Source organism: Balaenoptera acutorostrata, chromosome 1 (assembly GCF_949987535.1).
Source record: "Balaenoptera acutorostrata chromosome 1, mBalAcu1.1, whole genome shotgun sequence".
In the NCBI taxonomy this organism is placed as follows: Eukaryota; Metazoa; Chordata; class Mammalia; order Artiodactyla; family Balaenopteridae; genus Balaenoptera; species Balaenoptera acutorostrata.
The window spans coordinates 78,923,448-78,947,704 of NC_080064.1; the positions used below are offsets into that span (position 1 = coordinate 78,923,448).

The following is a 24,257-nucleotide window of genomic DNA, read 5'->3' on the forward strand; positions in this document are numbered from 1 at the left end:
ACGAAAGCTAGTAGCATTTAAACCCAAACAGATTCAACTCAGGATGTGAACCCAGGTAGTGTGACTTCAGAACACATATTCAGTACTGTTTCCGCATACTGTTTTTTACTTAACAAGACCTTTGATTACTAGAATGCTGTCTCTTAAAAAAGTATATTAGACATTTAGGTCAGGTCTACTCACATCAAGCAAGTTAGGGCTTGGGTATAAAAATATTAAAAGCTAAAATTATGGAAGAGCATGCAATTTTTTAGTTCTTTAGAGCCTAAAATTAAGTTTATATTATCTCTCAAAAGCACTGAATTAGTTTTGGGTTCATTGTTGCCAAGCTGCTGGAAATTAAAAAAAAAAAAAAAAGATTGGCAGCATTTTTGCAAAGATTTTCCTAATAGAAAATTAAAGTAATTTTAATTCCATCTGGGAGGGAGATAATGATAATGGTTATTATTAAACAGACCATTGTTCTCACTCTATTCCCAATAATGGAACCAAGAAAAATATCTTTTTACTCTCATATTTTTAATCTTTGAAACTCCAGTGAAGTAAATCACACGCAAATTCTCCAGAGGTTAATGTGCCTTCCAGAACAGCCTAATGATTAAATGCCCACCTGAACATGATGCTGTTATAGAGACTACAATTATAAAACTAAAAGTCTGAGAAAGATAGAAAAGGTATTCTAACAGTTGTTCTTTGTCATCTCTAAAACATGTTTAAAGTTAATGATTCATTTAATCTATGACTACAAACACAAAGTAGAAATTCATATATAAAAGTGAGCATAGTCTACAGTAGATAATTTAGACACAAAGTCCAATTTCACCTAAAATATTTAGATAATTGCAGTCAAAATGCATTTTTCAGATTTAATTTTCTTTAACATTTGTGAAAGAATGTTAGATGAGCCTCTTCTCCCACGACTCTTTGTGCCTCTGTTCCTTCCCCACTGTATGCCTCAACCATTCTGACCTGTTAAATATGCTGTAAGTCTTCTCTCACAAGCTCCGTATGTGATCCTTCCCTTACCCAAAAGGTCTTTCTACACCAATGTTCCTCAGCCTTTTCTCTTTGTCACCACCGTGCACCCCCTCCCCCAACCATGGAGACTTTCTAGACATTTTTTCTAATCATGTCTCCCCCCCTCCCTCATTAAATATTAAGGAATAAGATTTTGTCGGATAGAGTTGAGCTTTGGATGATCACAAAACATTGTAATAACCAAGATTTATTTCACCTGCCAAGCACCAGTTTCTCCCTCTTGGGGGCAATAATGCCCTTGTTAAGAATGCATGTTCTGCATTCGATCTAAGCCCTGGTCTCCACAACCTCGTCCCTTCACTTGGCTAACTCCTATTCCACCTGCCACCTTCAGTTCTCAAGTTAGACTTCATTTCCTCCAGAGAGCCTTCTCTGATTCCCCAAGTCATGGTTAGATGCTCCTCCTATGTGTTCCTATGACATGAAGCATTCCCAGCATTTACTACATAACATTGTCTTTTTTTCTGTTTATTTGTCTGTATTCTTCCTTAGACTATAAGCTCTATGAGGACTATTTCTAGGTTGTTTACTGTTCACTGACTGTGTATTAATCGGATTTCTCCAGAGAAACTGAACCAATAGGATGTGCATATATATATATATATATATATATAGAGAGAGAGAGAGAGAGAGAGAGAGAGAGAGAGAGAGATTTATTTCTAGGAATTGGCTCATGAGATTTGTGGCAGCTGGCAAGTTCAAAATGGCAAGTTCAAAATCTGCAGAGCTCCAGCAGGCTGGAGACCCAAGGAAGAGCTCATGTTGCAGCTCGAGTCTGAAGGCAGTGTGGAGGCAGAATTCCCTCTTCCTGGCGGAACCTCAGTCTTTTTTTTCTCTTACAGCCTTTAGCTGGCTGAATCAAGGCCACCCACATTATGGAGGGTAATCTGCTTTACTTAAAGTCTACTGATTGAAACGTTAATCTCACCTGAAAAATATCTTCACAGAAACAATCTAGACTGGTGTTTGACCAAACATCTGGGTAGTGTGGCCTAGGCAAGTTGACAGATAAAATTAACCATCAGAGTGTCCAACACACAGTACTATGCCTAGCACATAGCAAGCTTTTAATAAATATCTGATGAATGAATGAAGAAAACCCACACATTAGGAGTGAACTTATGGCGTCAGCTACCTTAAGTTAATGCTTCAGTAACACACGACCGCAAAGTCTTGGTTGCTTAAAATCATAAGGGGTTATTTGCTTCTCGTGCTACATATTCACTGAAAGTTAGCTGTTGCTCTGTTCCATGTCACTCTAACTCTTGAGACACAGGCTGATGAAATAGCCTCTATCTGGAATATGGCTAGTTTCACGGCAGAAGGAAAAAATTCTTATAAAGTTTCTGCTTAGATGCAGACACATCACTTCTACTCACATTTTATTGGCCAAAGCAACTTCATGGCTAAGCCTGACACCAACATGGCAGAAATGAAGTCTGGAGTTATAATGAGATGCGTGGTTATTATGGGTTGAATTGTGCCGCCCCCCCGCACATTCTTATGTTGAAGTCTTAACATCCAGTACTTCAGAATGCGACCTTATTCGGAAATAGGTTCATTGCAGATGTAATTAGTTAAGTTGAGGTCATTAGGGTGGGCCCTAATCCAATGTGAATGGTGTTCACATGAAAAGGGAAAATTTGGAGACAGACTGGCATACAGGGAGAATGTCGTATGAAGATGAAGGCCGAAATCAGGGTGATGCTTCTAGAAGTCAAGAAACACCAAAGTTTGTCGGAAGCTGGGAGACACGTGTGGGACAGATTCCTCCTCACAGCCATCAGAAGGAACCAATCCTGCCAACACCTTGATCCTGGACTTCTAGCCTCCTAAACTGTGCGGTAATACATTTTTGTTGTTGAAACCACTCAATTTGTGCTACTTTGTTAAGGCAGCCCAAGGAAACGAAGATAGCAGTGAAATGTATAAGACATGCTATAATGCCCAAAGACATCAAGATTCAGCAGTAGCTGCAAATGCTCACTGTCTAAGAATTATTGTCCAGAGTAGATCCGGTATTAGGAAAAGAAAATAAACCTAAAATCCTATGGGGAATTAAATATGAGCCCCAAGTGTACAATGGAACATCTGTAGGGCCTGTATAATTTCTGGGCAGCTAACTCCATGAGGTAGCTTCTGCTCCCAGGTAGATTAACACCTGGCATACATATACTGAACTGCTATGTTATAAATGCAAAACTGCTCATGTACTAATAAGCAGCACCTTTTGTTGTTAATGTGAAGCTGAAAAAATACAGTTCTACAGAATCACCATTAAGTGCCACTCTTGGCAGAGATGAGAAAAAGCTTATTGTTATTGTCTTTAAAATGTTTACTGTACCTGTCAGAATAGCTATCATCAGGAACCTTTGTGCACTATTGGTGGGAATGTAAATTGGTGCAGCCACTATGGAAAATAGTATGGAGGTTCTTTAAAAAAATTAAAAATAGAACCACCATATGATCCAGTAATTTCACCTCTGAGTATTTACCCGAAGAAAACAAAGACACTAATTTGAAAAGATATATACACTCCAATGTTCACTGCCTCATTATTTACAAACAGCCAAGACAAGTGCCCATGGATAGACAAATGGATAAAGATGTGATGTGTGTGTGTGTGTGTGTATATATATATTAAACATGGTGTGTGTATATATATATACATATATATATATATATATATACACACACATACACATACATAGAATATACTCAGCCATAAAAAAAAAAAATCTTACCATTTTTAATAACATGGATGGATCTAGAGGGCCTTATGCTAAATGAAATGTCAGACAGAGAAAGACAAATACTGTATGATCTCACTTATATGTGGACTCCAAAAAACAAAACAAACAAACAAAACAAAATGAAAACAGATTCACAGATACAGAGAACAAATGAGTGGTTGCCAGAAGGGAGGGGGCGTGAAATAGGTGAACGGGGATTAAGAGGAACAAACCTCCAGTTACGTAAAAAATAAATCATAAGGATGTAATGTACAGCATAAGGAATATGGTCAACAATATTGTAATAACTTTGTATGAGGACAGACGGTTACTAGACTTACTGTTGTGATCATTTCATAATGTATACAAACGTCAAATCGTTATGTAATACACTTGAAACTAACATAATATTGTATGTCAAATACATTTCGACTTAAAAAAAAATGTTTACTGCAATGGTACTGGAACAGGAAAGTCTGGAAAGAAGAAAAAAATGTTACCCATTATCCTAAGACTCAAACATCCTCAAGTTTCAGTTGTATATAATTTGAGGGCCCTACCTGATTGACCTGATGCATCTAGATGGGCTAGGACAAGTGTAGAAAAAACCCAAATGGTGAGCTGAAGCTGGGGAAATCAAGGCTGTCAATATCTGTGAATCACAGGGTATGAGTCAAGTATAAAAAAGATAAAGAATGCAAGAAAAGGCCAGAAACAGAAATTACAAAGCTAATTTTTTGAGAGGTGAAGACAATAACCAGGCATGAGAAGCAGATGGACTGAAGTACTTCAAGACTAGGCTGGAGCAGAAAGGGAGCGCCCATGTAATGGGCATGCCTTTAATGTGGTGCCAGGCTGCTGGGGTAGCCTAAACATATATTATCTTTTAGATCTATGAATTAGCTATTTATAGTTGTAATCACATGTGATTTTAAAAAAAATTTTTGCCTTTTCTCTTGACAGAGTATCTTAAACATTTTATGAATTTTCTTAGTCATCATAAAATTTTCACTTTTAATTAGTAGGTAATATTTCAGGTTATGAATCACACCTTACTCCTTCATTCCCCTAGTTTGTGCATTTATTATTCAAGTGTTTGGCAGTTTTTGGTAGTATGTTTCTTCTGTATATTATGTGGTCCCTGCTTTGTTTCCTTCAGTTTTAGTTTGATGTGGAAAGTGAATGTTTAAACAGATCTGTTTCAAAAAGAAACGTTGTGCCTCTTTCCCTTTGGAAAGGTGATGTATTGACACATTACCAGTTTGAGAGTCTGCTAGAAATTTGATAGTTCCCCAACCTGACTAAAAGGAAACTTTGTTATACTCTTTCCTAGCTTGGAGAGAGAGAAACAGACCAGTGCATAGATGCCTTTGAAGCTCCAAAACTATATGAATCAGATCTCTTCGTTGCACAGGCAGAAACTCAATCTCAACAGCTTAGGGAAAAAGAGGAATTTATTAGAAAGCTCATGTCACCATGAGAAGGTAAAAGGTGCAGCCAGCATCAAGGGTAACACTGAAACCAGAAACTTAAACCTCATCAGGGCTCTGCTGCATCTACTTTTCTATGCAATCTCTGTCTGCTTTTCTCCACATGAGACAAAACACAGTTATACCTCCTAATTTCACCACCATAGAGGGCCTGAGAGCTGCCTTCTCTGGTGCCAATTTCAAAAATTCTAGGGAAGGGCTCTGAATGGCTCCTCCCGCCTCCCCAATTTAAAAAGTACTATATTAATATGCCTGTTAAGACTATAATGAAAAGATGTTAGAGCAGTGTGAAGCAAGATCATGAGAGAAATAGAGATGTAGTCAACCAAGGATGCCATTTTTTTGGATGCTTTTTTTTTTTTTTCAAATGTACTTACTACCCAATCAAGAAACAGTATAGACCTGACTCCACAATCTCCAGCCCCTCTAGATGTGCTCCCTGAGCTAGAACCTGTCACTGCCCCTGGTAGTATCTTTACAAATATACCAGCGCCTAACAAAACATATGTTTGGAATGGGGAAAAGAGCATTTTCCAGAAAGATAGGAGGAACTGCTGTCCTTAGAAAAAGGGAGGGGGTCCCAGGTCACAGCAGACTATGAAAGTCCATCTAAATGGGAAGGCTGATAGGGAGAGGGGTGCAGACACCCTACTTCTATGGCAGAGCTGAAGGTATGCAGTGTAAATTTCTATGTCTGGAACAGAGAGCCAGGGAAGAGGTGAATGGAGAACCAAATTCTAAGGCAGGGGTGAAATTAAGTTTCCTCCTATATACCAATGCATTGATTGCAGTATCTCCCTTATATTCGAACCACATTGGCTTTCATTCACTCATGGAACAAATATTTATTGAATACTTATTTTATACAAGGCACTTTTCTTCTTGGGATACATCAGTGAGCAAAACAGACTAAAATTCTCTATTCTCATTGAGCCTTTCTTCTTTCTATGCCTTAGACACTCCAGGTTTGTTCCCATCTGTCATGGATTATATTACTCTGTATAATTATTCACCCCTCTTTTTCGGAAGGAGTGACTTTGAGATTGGACGTGTGATTTGCTCTGGTCAGTGGAATGTGAGTGAATGTGACATATGGTCCAGGAGAAACTTTAAAAGCTGTTGCATGGTTTGGCTCAGCCTCTGGTTCTTCTCTCCTCTACTGTGCGAAGACCATGTCTCAGGTAGGGGTTACATTTTTACCTTAGATCCTGAAATTTAAAAAGACACATAAAGTGTAGCTGCAACCTGCAGCAAAGCCACAGCTGACTTATAGCCTACATAAAACCTGAGTGAGAATGGGAAGGTTACTGTTATAAGAAGGTAAGATTTGGTGGCTTTTGTTACAGCAGCAGAGCTGACTGATATGAAAGCTTTTGCAATTGCTGTGTCCTCTGCCTAGAATGCCCTCTCTTAGGTCTTCATGTGGCTGGTTCCTTATGTCCTTCTATTCGATATGCTCTCTATTCAAATAGAACCTCCTCAGAGAGGGCTGCCAAAACTATATGCCCTAACGTTACTCACCCCCTCTCTCCCACTAGTACCACCAATGGTTTTAGCAGTTTCCTCTATTTCATTTTCTTATGACATTCACAACTACCTAAAATTATTTTAACTTGTAAATGATCTGTCTCTCACTAAAATGAAAACCTCAGAAAACAAGACTTGTGCTGCTCATTGCTGTATCTCCGGTATCTAAAATCATGTGTGAAAGGTAATGTGTTCAAAAGTATTTTTTGAACATATGAATGAAATCCTACCTCTTTAATTATCCTCATGTTGAATTATTTCAATGGCATTCTGCCTCTGATCCATCCTTTGCAGTGCTCCAGAGCTAGACACTTAAAACACAGACTGCGGGATGCTATTAGCTTGCTCTAAAATCTCCAGAGACTCTCCTCAGTCCACGAAACATAACTCAAATTCGAACCTGGCACTCAAGGCTCTTAATCTCCTTTCAGCCTTCTCTCGCTCTGTGCTACTGCCTCATATACGGTGACTCAACAGCATAGGACCACTTGCCACTCTCTAATTACCTTCAGTGCCTTTCTGTTTCCGATGCTTTTATTCAAGTTCTTCCCTCTGTTTGAGATGATCTTCTCCATAATCCCCACTGTGGTTGGCTCAGAAATGACCTCCCCAAAAAACATCTGCATCTTATCCCTGAAACCTGTGAATGTTACCTTATAGGGCAATATATAGCCTTATATCCTTGCGGATGTGATTAAATTAAGGATCTTGAGATGAGGAGATAATTTTGGATTATCCAGGTGGGCCCTAAATTTAATCACAGGTATCCATATAAGAGGGAGGCAGAGAGAGAGAGATTATATACACACAGAGAAGGCCATGTGAAGATGGAGCAGACAGTGATTTGAAGATGCTGGCAATGAAGATGAGAGTGATGTGGCCATAAGCCAAAGAATACGAGCAGCCGTCAGAAGCTGGAAGAGGCTGGACTGGATTCTCTCTAGAGCCTCTGGGGGGGACTCTGGGTGACAATGATGCATCAAGGTAGGTTCAATGTTTGTAATAGATACACCACTCAGGTGAGGGATGTTGATAATGAGAGAGGCTATGCATGTGCAGGCCAGGGGATACATGGGAACTCTGTAGGTTCTGCTCAATTTTGCTCTGAAGCTATAATGCTCTTTAAAAAAAAAGTTTATTAAAATTTTAAAAACTTAAAAAAAAAAAGAGCTGTCAGGGTATTGTGAAATCATGTTCTCTTTCTCCCTTCGGACAAAACGCTGCTCAAGCAAGCAGACACTAACAGAATTATCTCACAGGTGTTAGATGTTTTCTAAGGTATGGCTCTCCATTCAAAAAAGCAGACAAATTACATTCTTTTGCCACTAGATGGCATAGGAAAATAACAGAATGTTCCTGTAATGAAAAAACTGAAAGTGGAAATGCAAAGTAGGGATGTAGACTTAAAAGACTCAACAAAATATAAAACACTCATATACATGTTACCCAGATTCAATAATGATATCAAGATTTTGCCTCATTTGCTTCATCTCTCCTGCTTTTCCTTTTCTTTCTTTCTTTCCTTTTTTAATTGCTGAGTAATTTTAAAGCAAATCCTAAAACTTAAGTCATTTTGCCACTATATACTTGGCACATATCTCTAAAAAACATTGATATTCTCTTATATAACTTCAATGTCATCATCACAGCTTACTAACAATGATTCCTTGATATCATCTAATACCCAATCTACAGTCATATTACTCTGAGTGTCTTTAAAAATATCTCTTTACATTTCTGTTGATTGGGTCAAGTTCCTAAACAAGGTCCATATATCAATACTGGTGGTTAAGCCTCTTTCCACCCCCGAGAAGTCCCTCTGAAACACTACCCACCACCACTTTTCCCCTGTGCTGACTTGTTGAAGAAACCAAGTCAGGAATCTATCCTGTGGTTATGACCCACATTCTGGATTTGTTTGCTTTTCCAATTCGTTACATAACTTGGTCCTCAATCTACGATATCTCCTATAACTGGTCTGCACTTACAGTCACTATATAATATCCTTTCTTGAGTAGACAGAGCCAGACTTTTAGAATACCAGAGCTAGACACAGGTGAGAATGGTATTTTAGTTATGCCACTTATAAGCTGTGTGACCTTGGGCAAGTTACTAAACCTATTTAAGCTTCCACTGTTTCATTTGTAAAACAGGATTATAACAAATCATAACTTGAAGAATTTTGTAAATATAAAGTGACATAATAAGGGGATTAGATCAAGATGGCAGAGTAGGAGGACATGGAGATCACCTCCCCTAACAAACACATCAAAAATACATCTACAGGGGACTTCCCTGGTGGCACAGTGGTTAAGAATCCACCTGCCAATGCAGGGACATGGGTTCGAGCCTTGGTCTGGGAAGATCCCACATGCCGTGGAGCAACTAAGCCCATGTGCCATGACTACTGAGCCTGAGCCCTAGAGCCCGTGAGCCACAACTACTGAGCCCACGTCCCACAACTACTGAAGCCCGTGCACCTAGAGCCCGTGCTCCACAACAAGAGAAGCCACTGCAATGAGAAGCCTGTGCACAGCAAAAAAGAGTAGCCCCCGCTCACCGCAGCTAGAGAAAGCCCACGCGCAACAACAAAGACCCAACGCAGCCAAAAAAAATAGATAAATAAAAATAAATAAATAAATTTACAAAAAAAAAAAGAATGCACAGACTGAATATAGCATAGTAAGAGGTTTAAAAAAAAATACATCTACATGTGGAACGATTCTCATGGAAGACTAACTGGAAACTGACAGAAGAACGCCTATACAACCAAAGCTGCAAGAAAGATTTCCACGTAACTGGGTAGAATAGAAAAAAGGCTTAGGGTAGGGAGGTCCACCACAGTGAGGGATCTGAAAGGTCTGAGAGAACCCTCACCCTGGGGAGCAAGCGGGTTGAGCCACAGATGGGGTGTCCTAGTCCCAGGGTCCTACATGGAGGAGACAAGCCCCCTGGCTGCTGGGAGAATTACTGGAACAGAGAGAACTGGAGAAGCCTAGACTTTACCTGTGAAGAGTACATGGGGGCTGGCCTGCCAATAAACAGGGCAGAGAGAGCTCTGCACCAGTGGCTGCTGGCTCACTACATTTCCCAATCCGAGCAGGAAGAACACCCCAGCCCCACCCACTCCACATCACAGCTTGGCACTAGATCTGGGGCAGACACGTCCTGGGAGAAGACTCAATCTAGGGACACAGAGATGGCCTAGGGGCCTGGGTTGTGGTCCAGCTGGAGTGGTGGCCGTTGTTAGCGCTGACTCCTGCAGTGCCTGCGAACCACCGTGACCAACATGATGAGGTCCCTTTCACAGACACATGAGTGTACCAGCTCCACCCACTCCATGCCAGAACTTGGCACTGGATCTTGGGCAGACAGGTCCTGGGAGAAGACTGCCACAGAGGCAGCCCAGGTCTCTGGCAGCAGCACAGTCGCCTCATTTCTTACAGCCACAACGTCCTGGCCCCAGCCCCAGCCTAGTGAGTGCTCGGCCTGCCTACCCCACACCACAGCCTTGCACTAGATCAGGGATAACCACAACAGGGTTAGGGATGTGACTCTGGGTTGTGTCTGAGTGGAGCCACAGACACCTACTCAGGTGGTGCATCGGACCTCTGTGAGTGCACGAGCCAGACACTCAAGCGGAATGAAGCCTGATCAATCCAGAACCTCAGTGCTTCTGCTCCAAAAACCGGTGAGCAGACCCTACCACTGACAGGGTGGCGACAGCCACAGAGCAGACAGGAAGTCCTGCTTCATCCCCTGCACAGGCTCTAGATCCTCCGACACCAACCACAACCCCTAACAAGGTGATAGCAGTCAGCACACCCTAAGGGAAGAGCTGGCTGGCATCCATATCAAAACCAGCCTTCGCACCAAAGACACTGGTGTGTGTCTTTGAAGGATATGCACAGTCTGCACAGGGATGCTCCAACATGAAAGCACCCCTACAAGACCACAATAGATAACCATTTCTCCCCAGTTCATAGAGAAAGAGAAAGTTAAGTCAAATGAAAAGGCAGAGGAGATTCTCCCAATTAAAAGAGCAAGAGAAAGCCCCTGAAAAAACTGAATAATGAAACATAATCAGTCTACCAGACACTGAGTTCAAAGAGTTATTAATAAAAATGCTGACTGAATTAAGAAAGAGAATTGATCTAAACACAGATTATTTCAACAAGGAACTAGAAACTATAAAGACCCAATTGAAAACAGATAATTGAATTTCTGAGATAAAAAGCACTCTAGGAATAATGAATAGCCATCTTAATGACACAAGAAATAATCTGGAAGATAAAATAAATCACCCAATCAGAACAACAGACAGAAAAACAAATGAAGAAAAAAAAAAAAAGAAAGCAACATATAAGATCAATGGGATAATATAAAGTGTGCCAATCTATGTATAATAGGGGTTCCAGAAGGTGAAGAGAGAGAAGGGATTGAAAATGTATTTAAAGAAATTATGGCTGAAAAATTCCCAAATCTAAAGAAGGTAACAGATATCCAGGTATAGGAATCACAGAGAGTCCCCAACAAGAGGAACTCAAACAGACCTACAGTAAGACATAATTAAAATAGCAAAAGTAAAAGAGAGAATTCAAAAGGCAGCAAGGGAAAACCAAAGAATCATTTACAAGGGAACACCCATGAGACTATCAACTGATAGAGGACCCAGAAAAACAAAACACAAAATGAAAGAGGGGTAATTGCAATACCACAGAGATTAAAAAAAAAAAAAAAAAAAAAAGAGAATACTGTGAACAATTATATGCCAACAAACTGGACAACCTAGGAAAAATGGACAAATTTCTACACATACAGCTTGCCAAGAATGAGTCAAGAAGAAACAATTTAAACAGACCAATCACTAGAAGTAAAACAGAATCTGTAATTTAAAAAACTCCTCGCAAACAAAAGATCAGGACTCAATGGCTTCAATGGGGAATTCTACCAAACAAACAAAAAAAGAACTTATTCTTCTCAAAGTATTCCAAAAGACTGAAAAAGAGGGAAAACTCCCAAATTCACTCTACAAGGCCACCATTACCCTGATACAAAACCAGACAAGGACACTACAAAAAAAGAAAATTATTACAGGCCAATATCTTTGATGAATATAGAGGCAAAAATCCTCAAAAGATTAGCAAACCGAATCCAACAATACTTAAAGAGAATCATATACCATGATCAAGTTGGATTTATTCCAGTGTCACATGAATGGTTCAACATACACAAATCATTCAATGTGATATACCATATCAACAAAAGGAAACGCAAAAACTACATGTATTCTCAATAGATGCAGAAAAAGCATTTGACAGAATTCAATATCCATTCATGGTAAAAACTCTTGTCAAAGTGAGTATAGAGGGAACATATTTCAACATAATAAAGGCCACTTATGACAAACCCACAGCTAACATAATATTCAATGGTGAAAAGCTGAAAGCCTTCCCACTAAATTCAGGAACAAGACAAGGATGCCCACTTTCGCTGCTTTTATTTAACATAGTATTGGAAGTCCTAGACACAGCAATCAGACAAGAAAAAGAAATAAAAGGTATCCAAATTGGAAGGGAAGAGGTCAAACTGTCACTATTTGCAGATGACATGATACTCTATGTAGAGAACCATAAAGTCTCACACAAAACCCATTAGAACCAATAAATTAATTCAGCAAAGTTGCAGAATACAAGATTAATATACAGAAATCTATTGCTTTTCTATTCCCAATAAAATATCAGAAAGTGAAAGTAAAAAAAATCCCATTTAAAATCACATAAAAACAAAACAAAACAAAAAACTTAGGAAGAAACTTAACTAAGGAGGTGAAAGATTTATACACTGAAAACTATAAAACACTGATACAGGAAATTGAAGATGACTCAATGAAATGAAAAGATATCCTGTGCTCTTGAGTTGGAAGAATTAATATTGTTAAAATGGCCATACTACCCAAAGCAACCTACAAATTTAATGTGATCTCTATCAAATTGCCCATGAAATTTTCACAGAACTAGGATAAATAATCCTAAAATTTATAGGGATAGGGAGGGTGGGAGGGAGACGCAAGAGGGAGGGGATATGGGGATATATGTATACATATAGCTGATTCACTTTGTTATACAGCAGAAACTAACACACCATTGTAAAGCAATTATACTCCAATAAAGATGTTAAAAAAAAAATTTATAGGAACCATAAGAGATCCAGAATTGCCAAAGCAATCCTGATGAAAAAGAACAAAGCAGTAGGCATAACCCTCCCAGACTTCAGACAATACTACAAACCTACAGTAATCTAAATAGCATGGTATTGGCACAAAAACAGACACCCACATTAATGGAACAGACTAGAGAGGCCAGGAATAAACCCACCCAGCTACGGTCAACTAATCTATGACAAAGTAGGCAAGAATATACATGGAGAAAAGATAATCTCTTCAATAAGTGGTGCTGGGAGAACTGGACAGACACATGTAAAACAGTCAGGTTAGAACATTCCCTCACACCATATACAAAAACTCAAAACAGCTTAAAGACCTAAATGTAACATATAACATCATAAAACACCTAGAAGAGAACATATGTGAAACAGTCTTTGACATAAATTGTAGCAATATTTTCTTAATTAGCCTCCCAAGGCAAAAGAAATAAAGGAAAAAATAAGCAAATGGGACCTAATCAAACTTAAGTTTTTGCACAGCAAAGGAAACCATCAATGAAACATAAAGACAACCTACAGAATGGGAGAAAATTCCATTTACAATGGAAGGAACCCAAGCATCAACAGATGACTGGCATAAGAAGATGCAGTATATATACAATGGAATATTACTCAGCCATAAAAAAGAATGAAATATTGCCATTTGCAGCAATGTGGATGGACCTAGAGAATATTATGCTTAGTAAAGTAGGTCATACAGAGAAAAACAAATACTATATGACAGCACTTATATGTGGAATCTAAAAATACAAATGAATGTATATACAAAACAGAAACAGGCTTACAGACATAGAAAACAAACTTATGATTACCAAAGAGTGTGCAGGGGGAGGGAATTAGGAGTATGTGATTGACAGATACAAACTACTATACATAAAATAGATAAGCAACAAAGATTTACTGTATAACACATGGAACTATACCCAATATCTTATAGTAACCTATAATGAAATATAATCTGCAAAAAAACTGAATCACTATGCTATACACCTGAAACTAACATAATATTGTAAATTAACTATACTTCAATTTAAAAAAATAAAAAATAAAGTGAGATATTGAATAAAATGCCCAGCAATATGCCTGATACATAGACAGGCAAGCAGCTGCCCAGTGAAGGTCAGGTCTAGCTGATGACAAGAGATAATTTCAGTTTATGTAACAGAAATACCCATTCTAATAAAATAATTATAAAGTAGCTAAAAAATTATGTTTTTTGGACATTGCAGAATATGTGCAATATTATTTCTATAAGTGATTAAGCAATACTTACAGCAGAAGTAGAGTGTCCAAGGATTTTTGAAGCACAAATTGTCTTCAGGAATTTAGGTCTACTGCTAAGGGTGCACAGTCTCCCCCGGGCCAAAAACATGCTACAGGACAAAAGAAAAAAATTTAAAGGGAGTAAGTATATACTTATATCACTATTAAAGATTTATAGCTAGGTGATAGACCATTAACTTGTATAAAATAGAAATAAAATTTATTGATAGCTGAGTTTTCTTTCTATGATATAATCTCTCATCACTAGAATCATTCTAATCATTCTAATAGAATCCTCCTTATACAAATTTATGCATGTGTCGTTTTAAAGTAGAGATCTGTAAGGATATGGTGAATTTAAAAAACAAAGTTCTAATTTAGTCAAGAGCATTAAACTACAGGAAGTAAAAGTTTCATTCCTAGTAGGCATAAAATCCAGAATATTTCAGTCTAAGAACTACTTAAATTTCGGAATCATCTGGAGAAGTCAGTAGTAAAAACGCAATTTGCGACAGTAAATTAAAGTTGTTAGAAACAGGTTATTTAGAAAGCTGTTTGAAAAGGATTATAGTAGGTCCTTGATAAATATGAAGAATATATGAATGAATCTTCCCTTATTTTCTCAGGTGGTACTGCCTTCAACAATTCCAGAAGATAGCTAGGTAGCTGGAATCTTGAAATGGCTTGCTAAAGAGGCATGAATCTGGATTACTTCTCTACTTGTAAGGAAATCATTATCAATCATGGGTCAAAGTAGGGAGATCAAAGCAAAATGGAATTCTTATTATACTGCCATTTAGAAGTGAAAGCATTCAGGAAAGCAGAAACTTCCCATAAGGTTTTACTCTGACAATGTTCTATCAGTGGATGGCATTTCCTTCATCTCTAATAATCAAACTTTTAGAAAAAAAAGACATACTTTATGGATTCAAAGGGACCACTGAAACTATCAATAGCTATGAATCTCTTTAAGTTACCAAAATGTGAAGTGTACAGATGTGAAAAATAATATATTGGATGTTTCTTAAAAAGTGAAATAGAAAATCCTTACCTTGTCAATAAAATCTCAGCTTAAATGGCAGCCTCTTAGCCATTCTACACCACATCAGCCTAGGATAATTCTCTGCAAAGCACTTTCTGTTTGTTTGGCTGACCACTCACTCATTCATTCGATAATTTAATGCAAGCGCCATGAACAGGGGGACCCGGTGCGTTTAGTTCACCACTGTCTTCTCTGGCACATAGGAGGCACGTGATAAATAAATGTGTCAAATGACTGAATGAATACATAAAATCACATTATAAATTAATGATTTAAGTGAACTATTTATGATGAGTCCTTTTATGAAATACTGATTCCTTTGTAAAGTAAATAACTACCTCTTATGTTTTACGCCTTTCAAGTGAAAGACCAGGTTTTCTTAAATCAAGAAATGCCTATTCTTTGGTCATTAATAGTTCTGTTCAGGAATAAAATATTAATTGGATTAGGCAGTAGGGCTAGTTCTGAGGAAAGGTATTACCAAACAACAGTGACTATGTTGAACAATCTTCATTCAGTATCATAGAGTTAATTTGATTTAGGACAATATATTTTTCAGAAAATAAATGCCCATTTATTCAAATTCAACCTAATTTATTTGGTATTAAGGAAAGTATAAGTAAAATTCTTTCTTGCAAGTAGAAAAGTGAGAGAAACCTCTTCTACCTTCTTCAGATAAATGGGGCTGGGAAGCTGGGAGGGAAGCAAACAGGACTAGGAGTCAGGATACCTGGATTCTAACCCTTATTTTTGATACTAAAAAAAGGTTTCTATCCTTGGACAATTCCCTGACCCTTGGTGGGCCTTAGTTTCCCCATATTTCAAAACAGATGAATAAATGAATCCTTGGTTTCAAGGTAATCTCAGAAAGTACTGTAAGTCAGTGGCTGGTTGTGTGTGACCTCAGACTGCAGGTCTTGGGAGTTTCCCCCCAGGTTGGGTGAGCCACACCCTCTGGCCACCACACCTCAATACCCATCCCCCTTTGAAAGTTGACATTAAATCTACCTGTTTTCATCTGGAAATCCCAAAGCCTCATTCCCACCTCTTCTTCCCTGTTTTCTGCAGCACATTACCGCCATAATGCAATGTATTGCCTGGAAACTGACCCAGCCCTTCATTTCTCTTCCACTTTCCAAACTTTCTACTGTGTCTTTTGGAACAGCTGCACCATTCTCAGCAAATCCCATTACATCTTTATGTTTTCAGAGTGTTCCTTGTACCTCCTAGCTTGAACTGAAACCTTATTGCTCCCTGAAGATACCACTCCTATATGCCTCAGTGTCAGCTTTTGCTTGTATATGCCCCACTTATCTCTTTCTTACCGTCTATTTTACCATCACCAGACTACTACTTCCCTCATCTGCCTCAATGATATTATCTTCTGGCCTGCTGATAACTCGTCATTCATTAGAGATTTTGTCATTAGGCACACAGTTTTCTTCTCAACTCTAAATGCTGTGATCATCCCAGGTAATTCCCATGTCTTCAGAGATGGCCCATCCAACAACTGACAACCCTGTGCCCATCGCTCTTCTCTTCCATCCCACCCTAGGCACTCTCTCCTATAGTCACACCCTGCACCTTGCCATTACCTCAATCTGGTCTAATTCCAAAACAATTAATTGAAGTATTCTGATCTTTGACCATAAACTACCTATCCTTCCAATTTGCTTACTTATTCCAATGATTACTATTCTTAAATATCATCAAGATCTCTAGGAGGCTGCCTCTCCTTTTCTCAATCAGCCCTCACCTTCCTTTATCTTCCAATTTAGACACCAGTTCCACTGCTTCAATAATGTTCTTTACAATGCCCTAGCTCCCCCTGTCTGTCTTTTATAGATAGGCATCTATAAAACCCTGGCCCTGGATGAACTCAATTACAGTGTCTGTTTTTCCTATGGCCCATGAAGCTGTGGACTGCTGGAGAAAATCACAAAGGATAGGATTGGTTTCACCACAAATTATGGTCATTAATCTCAAATTGACCCCCAACACTCTCCAGCATTTCTACTATATTCTATAGGTAGAGGATGGCAGAATATACCGCCCCCCCAAATTGCCACTTTGGCCTAAGGATTATTGGGAGCTAAAGGCACTGGAAAAACAGCCGAGGCAAGAAGAGTGATCTGATCTCCCCCTTTCTTCCTGAAAACAGGAGATAAAATTCCCATGTGAAAGATACCTGCCCTATACTGGGAAAAAAGAAACACTCTTAGGGAGTTAAAGCTGAGAGAATTCTGTGCAAACAGACCTTGTTAAAATAATTCTTATCTTCCTTTAGTCGCCCCATATTTTTGGGTTACTTTTCCACAATGGCCTCTCTTTGTTCAATCTAGCATAAAAGCACTTGGTTTTGCTACTTCTTTGGGTCTTCATTTCCTTGTGAAAGCTCCTGTGTCACATAGAACTTTTATCAAATGTGTGCTTTTCTCCTGTTAATCTGTATTATGTCAGTTTAATTCTTGGGCCCACCCAAAAGCCATAAGAGAATAGGCAATATTTCTCTCCCATAGTACAAAATGATTATTTAAATTTTTCCCACACTCCTCTAACATAAAACCCTCTTTAGTCTAAGCAGATGACCTTGCTTTCTATCACAGAGAAAATAGAAGCCATCAGATGCGAACTCTTTCAACCTACCCACATCTAAAAAACCAAACCTAAAAATATTCCTTTTTTCTTCCTACTATAATAAAGGAAGTGACCCTGCTACAAAAGGACAGTCCCTCCTCCCGTGACTTAGATGTCATTCCTCTCCCCTCCACAGAGACTTTGCTCCATTGATTATTACCCCTCTCCTCGGCATATTCAGCCTTCCTTGCTCAAGTCCCTTCTAGTTATTGGGTTGGCCAAAAAGTTTAAGGTAAAAATAAAGACACATTATTCATTTTCACCAAGAACTTCATTGAACAACGTATTCACTGTTTTGTTCCACGACCTTCTGCCATTTTTCAGGCAACTTCATAATTCCATCTTCCCAAAACTTTTTATCTTTTTGAGCAAAGAACTGTTCCAGGTGCCTTTTACAGTCTTCGAGGGAAGTAAAATTTTTTCCATTAAGAGAATTTTGTAAAGACCGAAATAAATGGAAATCCAAAGGTACAATGTCTGGTAAATATGGCAGATGAATCAGAACTTCCCAGCCAAGCTGTTTTTGTCTGGTCATCAAAGAAACATGTGGTCTTGCATTATCCTGATGGAAGATCATGCGTTTTCTGTTGACTAATTCCGGACGCTTTTTGTCAACTGCTGCTTTCAGTTGGTCTAACTGGGAGCAGTACTTGTTGGAATTAATCGTTTGGTTTTCTAGAAGGACCTCATAATAGAGGACTCCCTTCCAATCCCACCATATACACAACATCACCTTCTTTAGGTGAAGACCGGCCTATGATGTGGTTGCTGGTGGTTCATTTCCCTTGCCCCACGATCTCTTCCGTTCCACATTATTGTACAGTATCCACTTTTCATCCCCTGTCCCAATTTGTTTTAAAAACGTAACGTTTTCATTACGTTTAAGTAGAGAATTGCAGGCGGAAGTATGGTCAAGAAGGTTTTCTTCGCTTAACTTATGTGGAACCCAAACATCAAAGTGATTCACATAACCAAGCTGATGCAAATGATTTTCAATGCTTGATTTGGATATTTTGAGTATGTTGGCTATCTCCCAAGTGGTACAATGTTGATTGTTGTCAATCAATGTCTCGATTTGATCACTATCAACTTCAACTGGTCTACCCGACCATGGAGCATCGTCCAGCAAGAAATCTCCAGCACAAAACTTCACAAGACACTTTTGACACGTTCAGTCAGTCACAGCACCTTCTCCATACACTGCAGAAATTTTTTTTTGCACTTAGGTTGCATTTTTACCTTTCTTGAAACAATAAAGCATAATATGCAGAAAATATTGCTTTTTTCTTCCATCGTCAATATTAAAATGGCTATACAAAAATCCACCAATTTTGATAAGTTTTTAAAAAATGCACGCTGATATGACAGCTGTCACAATACAATCTAATAAAATTGTTTCGAATGAAGTTAAAGACAACTAAGTGCTACTACAGCCATCTTATTGAAAAAAAACGAACTTTTTGGCCAACCCAATGAAAACACATCATTTTATTAACTGTCCCCTTTCCTCAATCTATACTCCTTAACCCAGTGCAATCTGAGTTTTGTACCCATCATTCCATAGAGGCAGCTCTTGTGCAAGTCAATTTTGACATTCACATTGTTAAATTCACTGGACATTTTGCAATTCTCACTTTCCTTGAGCTCTTTGCAGCTTTAGATCAGCTGGTCAAGCCCTGTCTCCTCCCAGAAACACCATTTTCCCTTGGCTTTTGACCTATGACAATCTCTCATTTTCCCAAACTTAAATGACAGAATTCCTCAATGCCCAGATCTTTTTTCTTCTCACTCATTACTCTCTCACTAGGTAATTTCATTGTAAAAGGAACTGTGAGGGCACCAGTGAATTATCGGCTCCAAAGAAATCTAAGCAGGCTGATAGATACAGATTCAGAACCCCTGAAGCTGTTTTTCTTCTGTACTTTAAATAAACATTTTTTGAGCAGCACTTTTCTAAAGCAATTAACATTCCATATGCATATTCACCGAGAAGCTAAATGAATAAATTGGGATGTCATTGAAAAGTTGGACAAAATCAAAAGGTATATGGCTTTTCATTTTAAACAATATTTTCACTGTATTTTTTTCATTTCAAAATCAAAAGGTATATGGCTTTTCATTTTAAACAATATTTTCACTGTTTCATTTATACTTAAAACCAGTGTTCTGTGAAGAAAATCAGGAAATTGTGAATCAGGGTGATCTAGTAAACCTGATTATGGCATATTATACATAAGATAAGCTCCATAGTCATATACACATGATCAATAGAAAATTAAACTATTTATTATCATTGGTGTAGACTGTTTAAAATGAAGATACAGAAGATATGTGTGGCACAGTTTGGGGGGACCTGAAGCTGAGAAGGCTGATGGATTGTTGGAGAATCCAGAGCTAAAAGATGAGTAAAGCAGTCAAGATGAATTGTAAAAAGTTTGAAATTCTGGACTTAAACACAGATAATCAATACATAACCACTTTGCATATGTGGAGGAGAGGTAGGAAAAGATTTAGTGAATTTCACAAAGTACAGATGTTCAGGTTAACAGCAAGCTCAAGGAAGATTAATGTGAGGTGACTGCAAAAAGGCCTAGTGCTAATGAATGCACAACCCAGGTTAAGAGTCTGACCCAAGGAAAGTTTATTTCCACCTCATGCTCTACCTGTTGGTCCACTTCTAGAATGTTTATAAGGCTTACTGATACAACAGAGGGCATATAGGAGGTGAACAAGGTACTGGCGGGGGAAGTACAGTGGGAATAAGCCTCAAAGCCACGTCACTGAAACAAGAATGGAAAAAATCAGCCATACTGAGCCGGCACAAGACTTAAGTTAGGAGACATGATCTTGAAATTGCTGAAAAGCTGTTTTGTGAAAATGGGATTCGTGTAATTAATTATAAATTTCTGCAGAGGTAAGGAATCTGGCTGTCCGGTTTAAGTTGTCACGAGTTTGGTTTCAGCCCCACGTGAGTTAAAACTTTGTAATGGTGGGTGTGCAGCCCGGTGTGGAAGGAGCCAGCTGCCCGGCTGCGCCCTCAGGTAGCAGCGGAGGAGCCGCACGCCAGCAAGACGGAAGAATGTCCGTACTGGGTGGGGGGGCTCCAAAAGCAACAGATTGGGCCTCTTTTCTCTTTTATCTAAAAACTACGGGTTCCACTAAGAGTCACTTATGTGGCAAGTGAGCAGCCTTTGTTCCCTTTTTTTAATTGAGAATCCCGATTACGGATGAACTGGAGTCGGTGTCAGCTTCCCACACCGTTTACAAAATGCCCAAATTGCAAAAATGAAGCGCAAAAGGAGCAGACGAGGACCGGGGTCCAAAGGACCCCACCCTAGAAGACCAGTCACCTCAGGGCCATTCCTTCTCCGGAGCAAGCAAACTCTGAAATTCCAGCGCTGACCCTCTGCTACCAGCCCCGTGGTCCGCCAGGGCCCGGGGGTCAGCGGCCCAGGCCCGCGCTCCCGCCTCAGCTCCGGAAGGCGAGTCCGAATGCTGAAGGAAATCCAGCCCTGGCTCTTCCTCCCAGCCCGCCAGGCGCGCGGCCCGGCGAGCGCACCCCAGCTAAGCCTCCCTCCCTCCCTCCCTCCCAGCCTCCCTCCGCACGGCTCCGCACCCGAGACCACTGCCGTCACCGCCACCAAGTGCCCGCCTTGCGCCCCACTCACACCCCTCACGCGAACAGCTGCAAAAGGCCTACTGCTAGTGAATGCACAACCCAGAGTCCCAGTCCCGCGAGGTCTCGAGAGTCTGATGGGGAGGGACTCGGACGTGGGGGCGGAGCCTGGACGGGATTGACTGTGGGGGTCGGAATTCCAAACGCCGATTGGCTGAGGGGTAGGCCGGGGTAGCGGACTGGACGCAACTGGGCGGGCGTGGAGAAGGGGGCAGTGAAAGGCACCGGGCATAGGAGAGTAAGGGGGCGGGATGGAGATGCGCGGGGATGTGGCCGGGGATTGGCTGTGGGGTCTAGACTCGGGCGCGACGTGCTGTGAGGACAGCCGGGAACCCGGACTGGACTTTGCAGGTGGAGGTGCGGAGCCGGATCAGGGCCGTGCGATAGACGCGGGTCTGGGTAAAGGGTGGAATGGGGCGGGGGCTTGTATATGGCCGGGATTGGATATGAAATTGAGGTCTAATTGGATGTATGTGACCTATTGACTTGGGGCGAGTCATAGGACAAAGGATTGATTTGGAAGAAAAGGCAAGCTGTGAGGTCACAGGGCTTAGGTGAGGGGAAGGCTGTAGTTTGAATGATGTTAGAAGGTGCCAGAGAGGGCAAGGCTAAAGAGAGTGTGCGAAAAGTTTTGTAGGTGTATTTATCACCTATGATGGTGGAGAGGGGGGGAAAAAAAGGAACTTTCCTTTCCTGAACAGTAAAACGAATTCGATCAGAGAACCGAGAATGGAATAGGGTATGAAACTGAGAAGGAAAATAAGTGACACTTTAAACGTGAAGAAGAAAAATCAGCTAAGAGAAAAAGGAACACCAGAAATTACTCCTTTATTGAGGGCAGTGTTAGCAAAAGGAGAGGTTCTGGTAAGAATTAGGTTTCATAACTAGATTTTCCTTATCTCCTAATTTAAGAAAATGAGAGGATAGAAGGAGTTGGTGGGCAGTAGCTTGTTATTCAACTGCAGAGGAAAGAACAAAGATACTCTCTGGTTGAAGGAATCTACTCTGCAACTAGGTACTGCGAGATTCAGAAAATGATTAAGTGAATGGAGAGATGCTTGTGTACAATAGGGACAAGTATTTGAGCTTGTATTGGGTGATTTGGAGGGGAGGGTTCAAGGAAATGGAGATTCATGCTGTTTTGGGTGCTGTCTGGAAGTGGGGGTGATTATTAGATTGGGCATCATAATACATCTTATGTAGAAGAAGGGAGGAAAGTTTCAAGGCTAAGTCTGTAGTTGGTAAAGAAGCAATGGTTTTGCTAGCCGGGAGAAGAGGAGGTTTGCTATTTTTGTAGTTTGCAGTGACCTTGTTTATTTGAGTTTAGGCAAGTTTATTGAGTGATCTTATCTGTTGTCTCATTTCATCATAATCAGAGAGTGACTGATGTTAGTGTTCTGTTGGATTTTCATATTTTACAGGGGAACACCAGGTCTAGTTCCTAACAATACCAAAGCCTTAAAGGTAAGTGTCAGTTCAGTTCCTGATGGCAGGTACTGCTTATCTTTTTCTCATATTTAACAAATACATGGATGGAAAACAGAGGTTTGGAGGCTTCTGGGGGAAATGAGGCAGAGAAAGTGAGTGCCTCAAACCTTAAAGAGGAAGAAACAGGCAACAGGCAAGTAAGTATATACAATGACTTCAGATGGTGATAAGCGCTATGAAAGAAGCAATGAGGGGTGGAGACTGCAGATAGTTTAAATACGATAGTCAGGATAGGCTTTTTTTGAGAAGGTAACATTTGAACCAGAATTGAATGATAAAGACACAACTTTGCAAAAAATGATTCTGGATAGGAATATAGCAGTTGAAAAGGCTCTGATATGAGAATAAACTTGGCATGCAAGGAATAAGAAAGAGGCCAGTGTGTCTAAAGCACTGTAATCCAGGGAAAAGTGCTTCCAGATTAGGGTGGAGAGGAAAGCAGGGACCAGATCATGCAGAACCTTGAAGACCACAGATAGTTTCGATTTTATATTGAAGTAGCCATTGGAAGATCTTAAGCAGAGGAATAATATAATCTTTTTTTTTTTTTTTAATTTTATTTATTTATTTATTTATTTATTTATTTATTTATTTTTGGCTGTGCTGGGTCTTCGGTTCGTGCGAGGGCTTTCTCTAGTTGCGGCAAGTGGGGGCCACTCTTCATCGTGGTGCGGGGACCGCTCTTCATCGCGGTGCGCGGGCCTTTCACTATCGCGGCCCCTCCCGTTGCGGGGCACAGGCTCCAGACGCGCAGGCTCAGCAGCTGTGGCTCACGGGCCCAGCTGCTCCGTGGCATGTGGGATCTTCCCAGACCAGGGCTCGAACCCGTGTCTCCTGCATTAGCAGGCAGATTCTCAACCACTGCGCCACCAGGGAAGCCCAATATAATCTTAATTACATTTTAAAAAGACACTCTAGTTGCTTTGGAGAAGAGACTTGCAGGTAGGCGAGAGTAGAAGCTGGAAGGAGGAGGTTAGGAGGCTGTTAGTGGGAGATATGATGTTGTCTGGGCTAGGGCGGTGGCAGAGGAAGAAAAGGGGGCTAGGGTCACAACGTTCATTCTGCTGACATTCACTTATTCCTCTTTTTCAGCTCTACCACTCCACAGCCACCTCTGCCTAGTTTCTCCTAATTCAGAC

At 40.0% G+C, this 24,257-nt stretch overlaps 1 protein-coding gene and 1 pseudogene across 11 annotated transcripts in view; one reads left to right on the top strand and one right to left on the bottom strand.

The window, feature by feature from the left end:
- Positions 1 to 21,725, bottom strand: part of KYAT3 (kynurenine aminotransferase 3) — a 52,845-nt gene extending 31,120 nt beyond the window's left edge. The window contains exons 1-4 of one of the 11 annotated variants that reach the window (XM_057528025.1): positions 21,571 to 21,696; positions 17,575 to 17,715; positions 15,327 to 15,509; positions 14,286 to 14,385 (exon numbers count right to left, since the gene is read on the bottom strand). In XM_057528025.1, coding sequence (XP_057384008.1) covers positions 14,286 to 14,384 — 99 coding nt within the window. In that variant the 5' untranslated portion in view covers position 14,385; positions 15,327 to 15,509; positions 17,575 to 17,715; positions 21,571 to 21,696. Of the gene's footprint in view, positions 1 to 14,285; positions 14,386 to 15,326; positions 15,525 to 17,574; positions 17,716 to 21,304; positions 21,512 to 21,570 lie in introns of those variants that run through there. The other 10 variants (XM_007176366.2, XM_057528042.1, XM_007176365.2 and 7 more) reach the window with 10 other exon arrangements.
- A 156-nt stretch (positions 21,726 to 21,881) lies between these two features.
- LOC103005628 (guanylate-binding protein 2-like) overlaps positions 21,882 to 24,257 on the top strand; it is a 50,699-nt pseudogene continuing 48,323 nt past the window's right edge.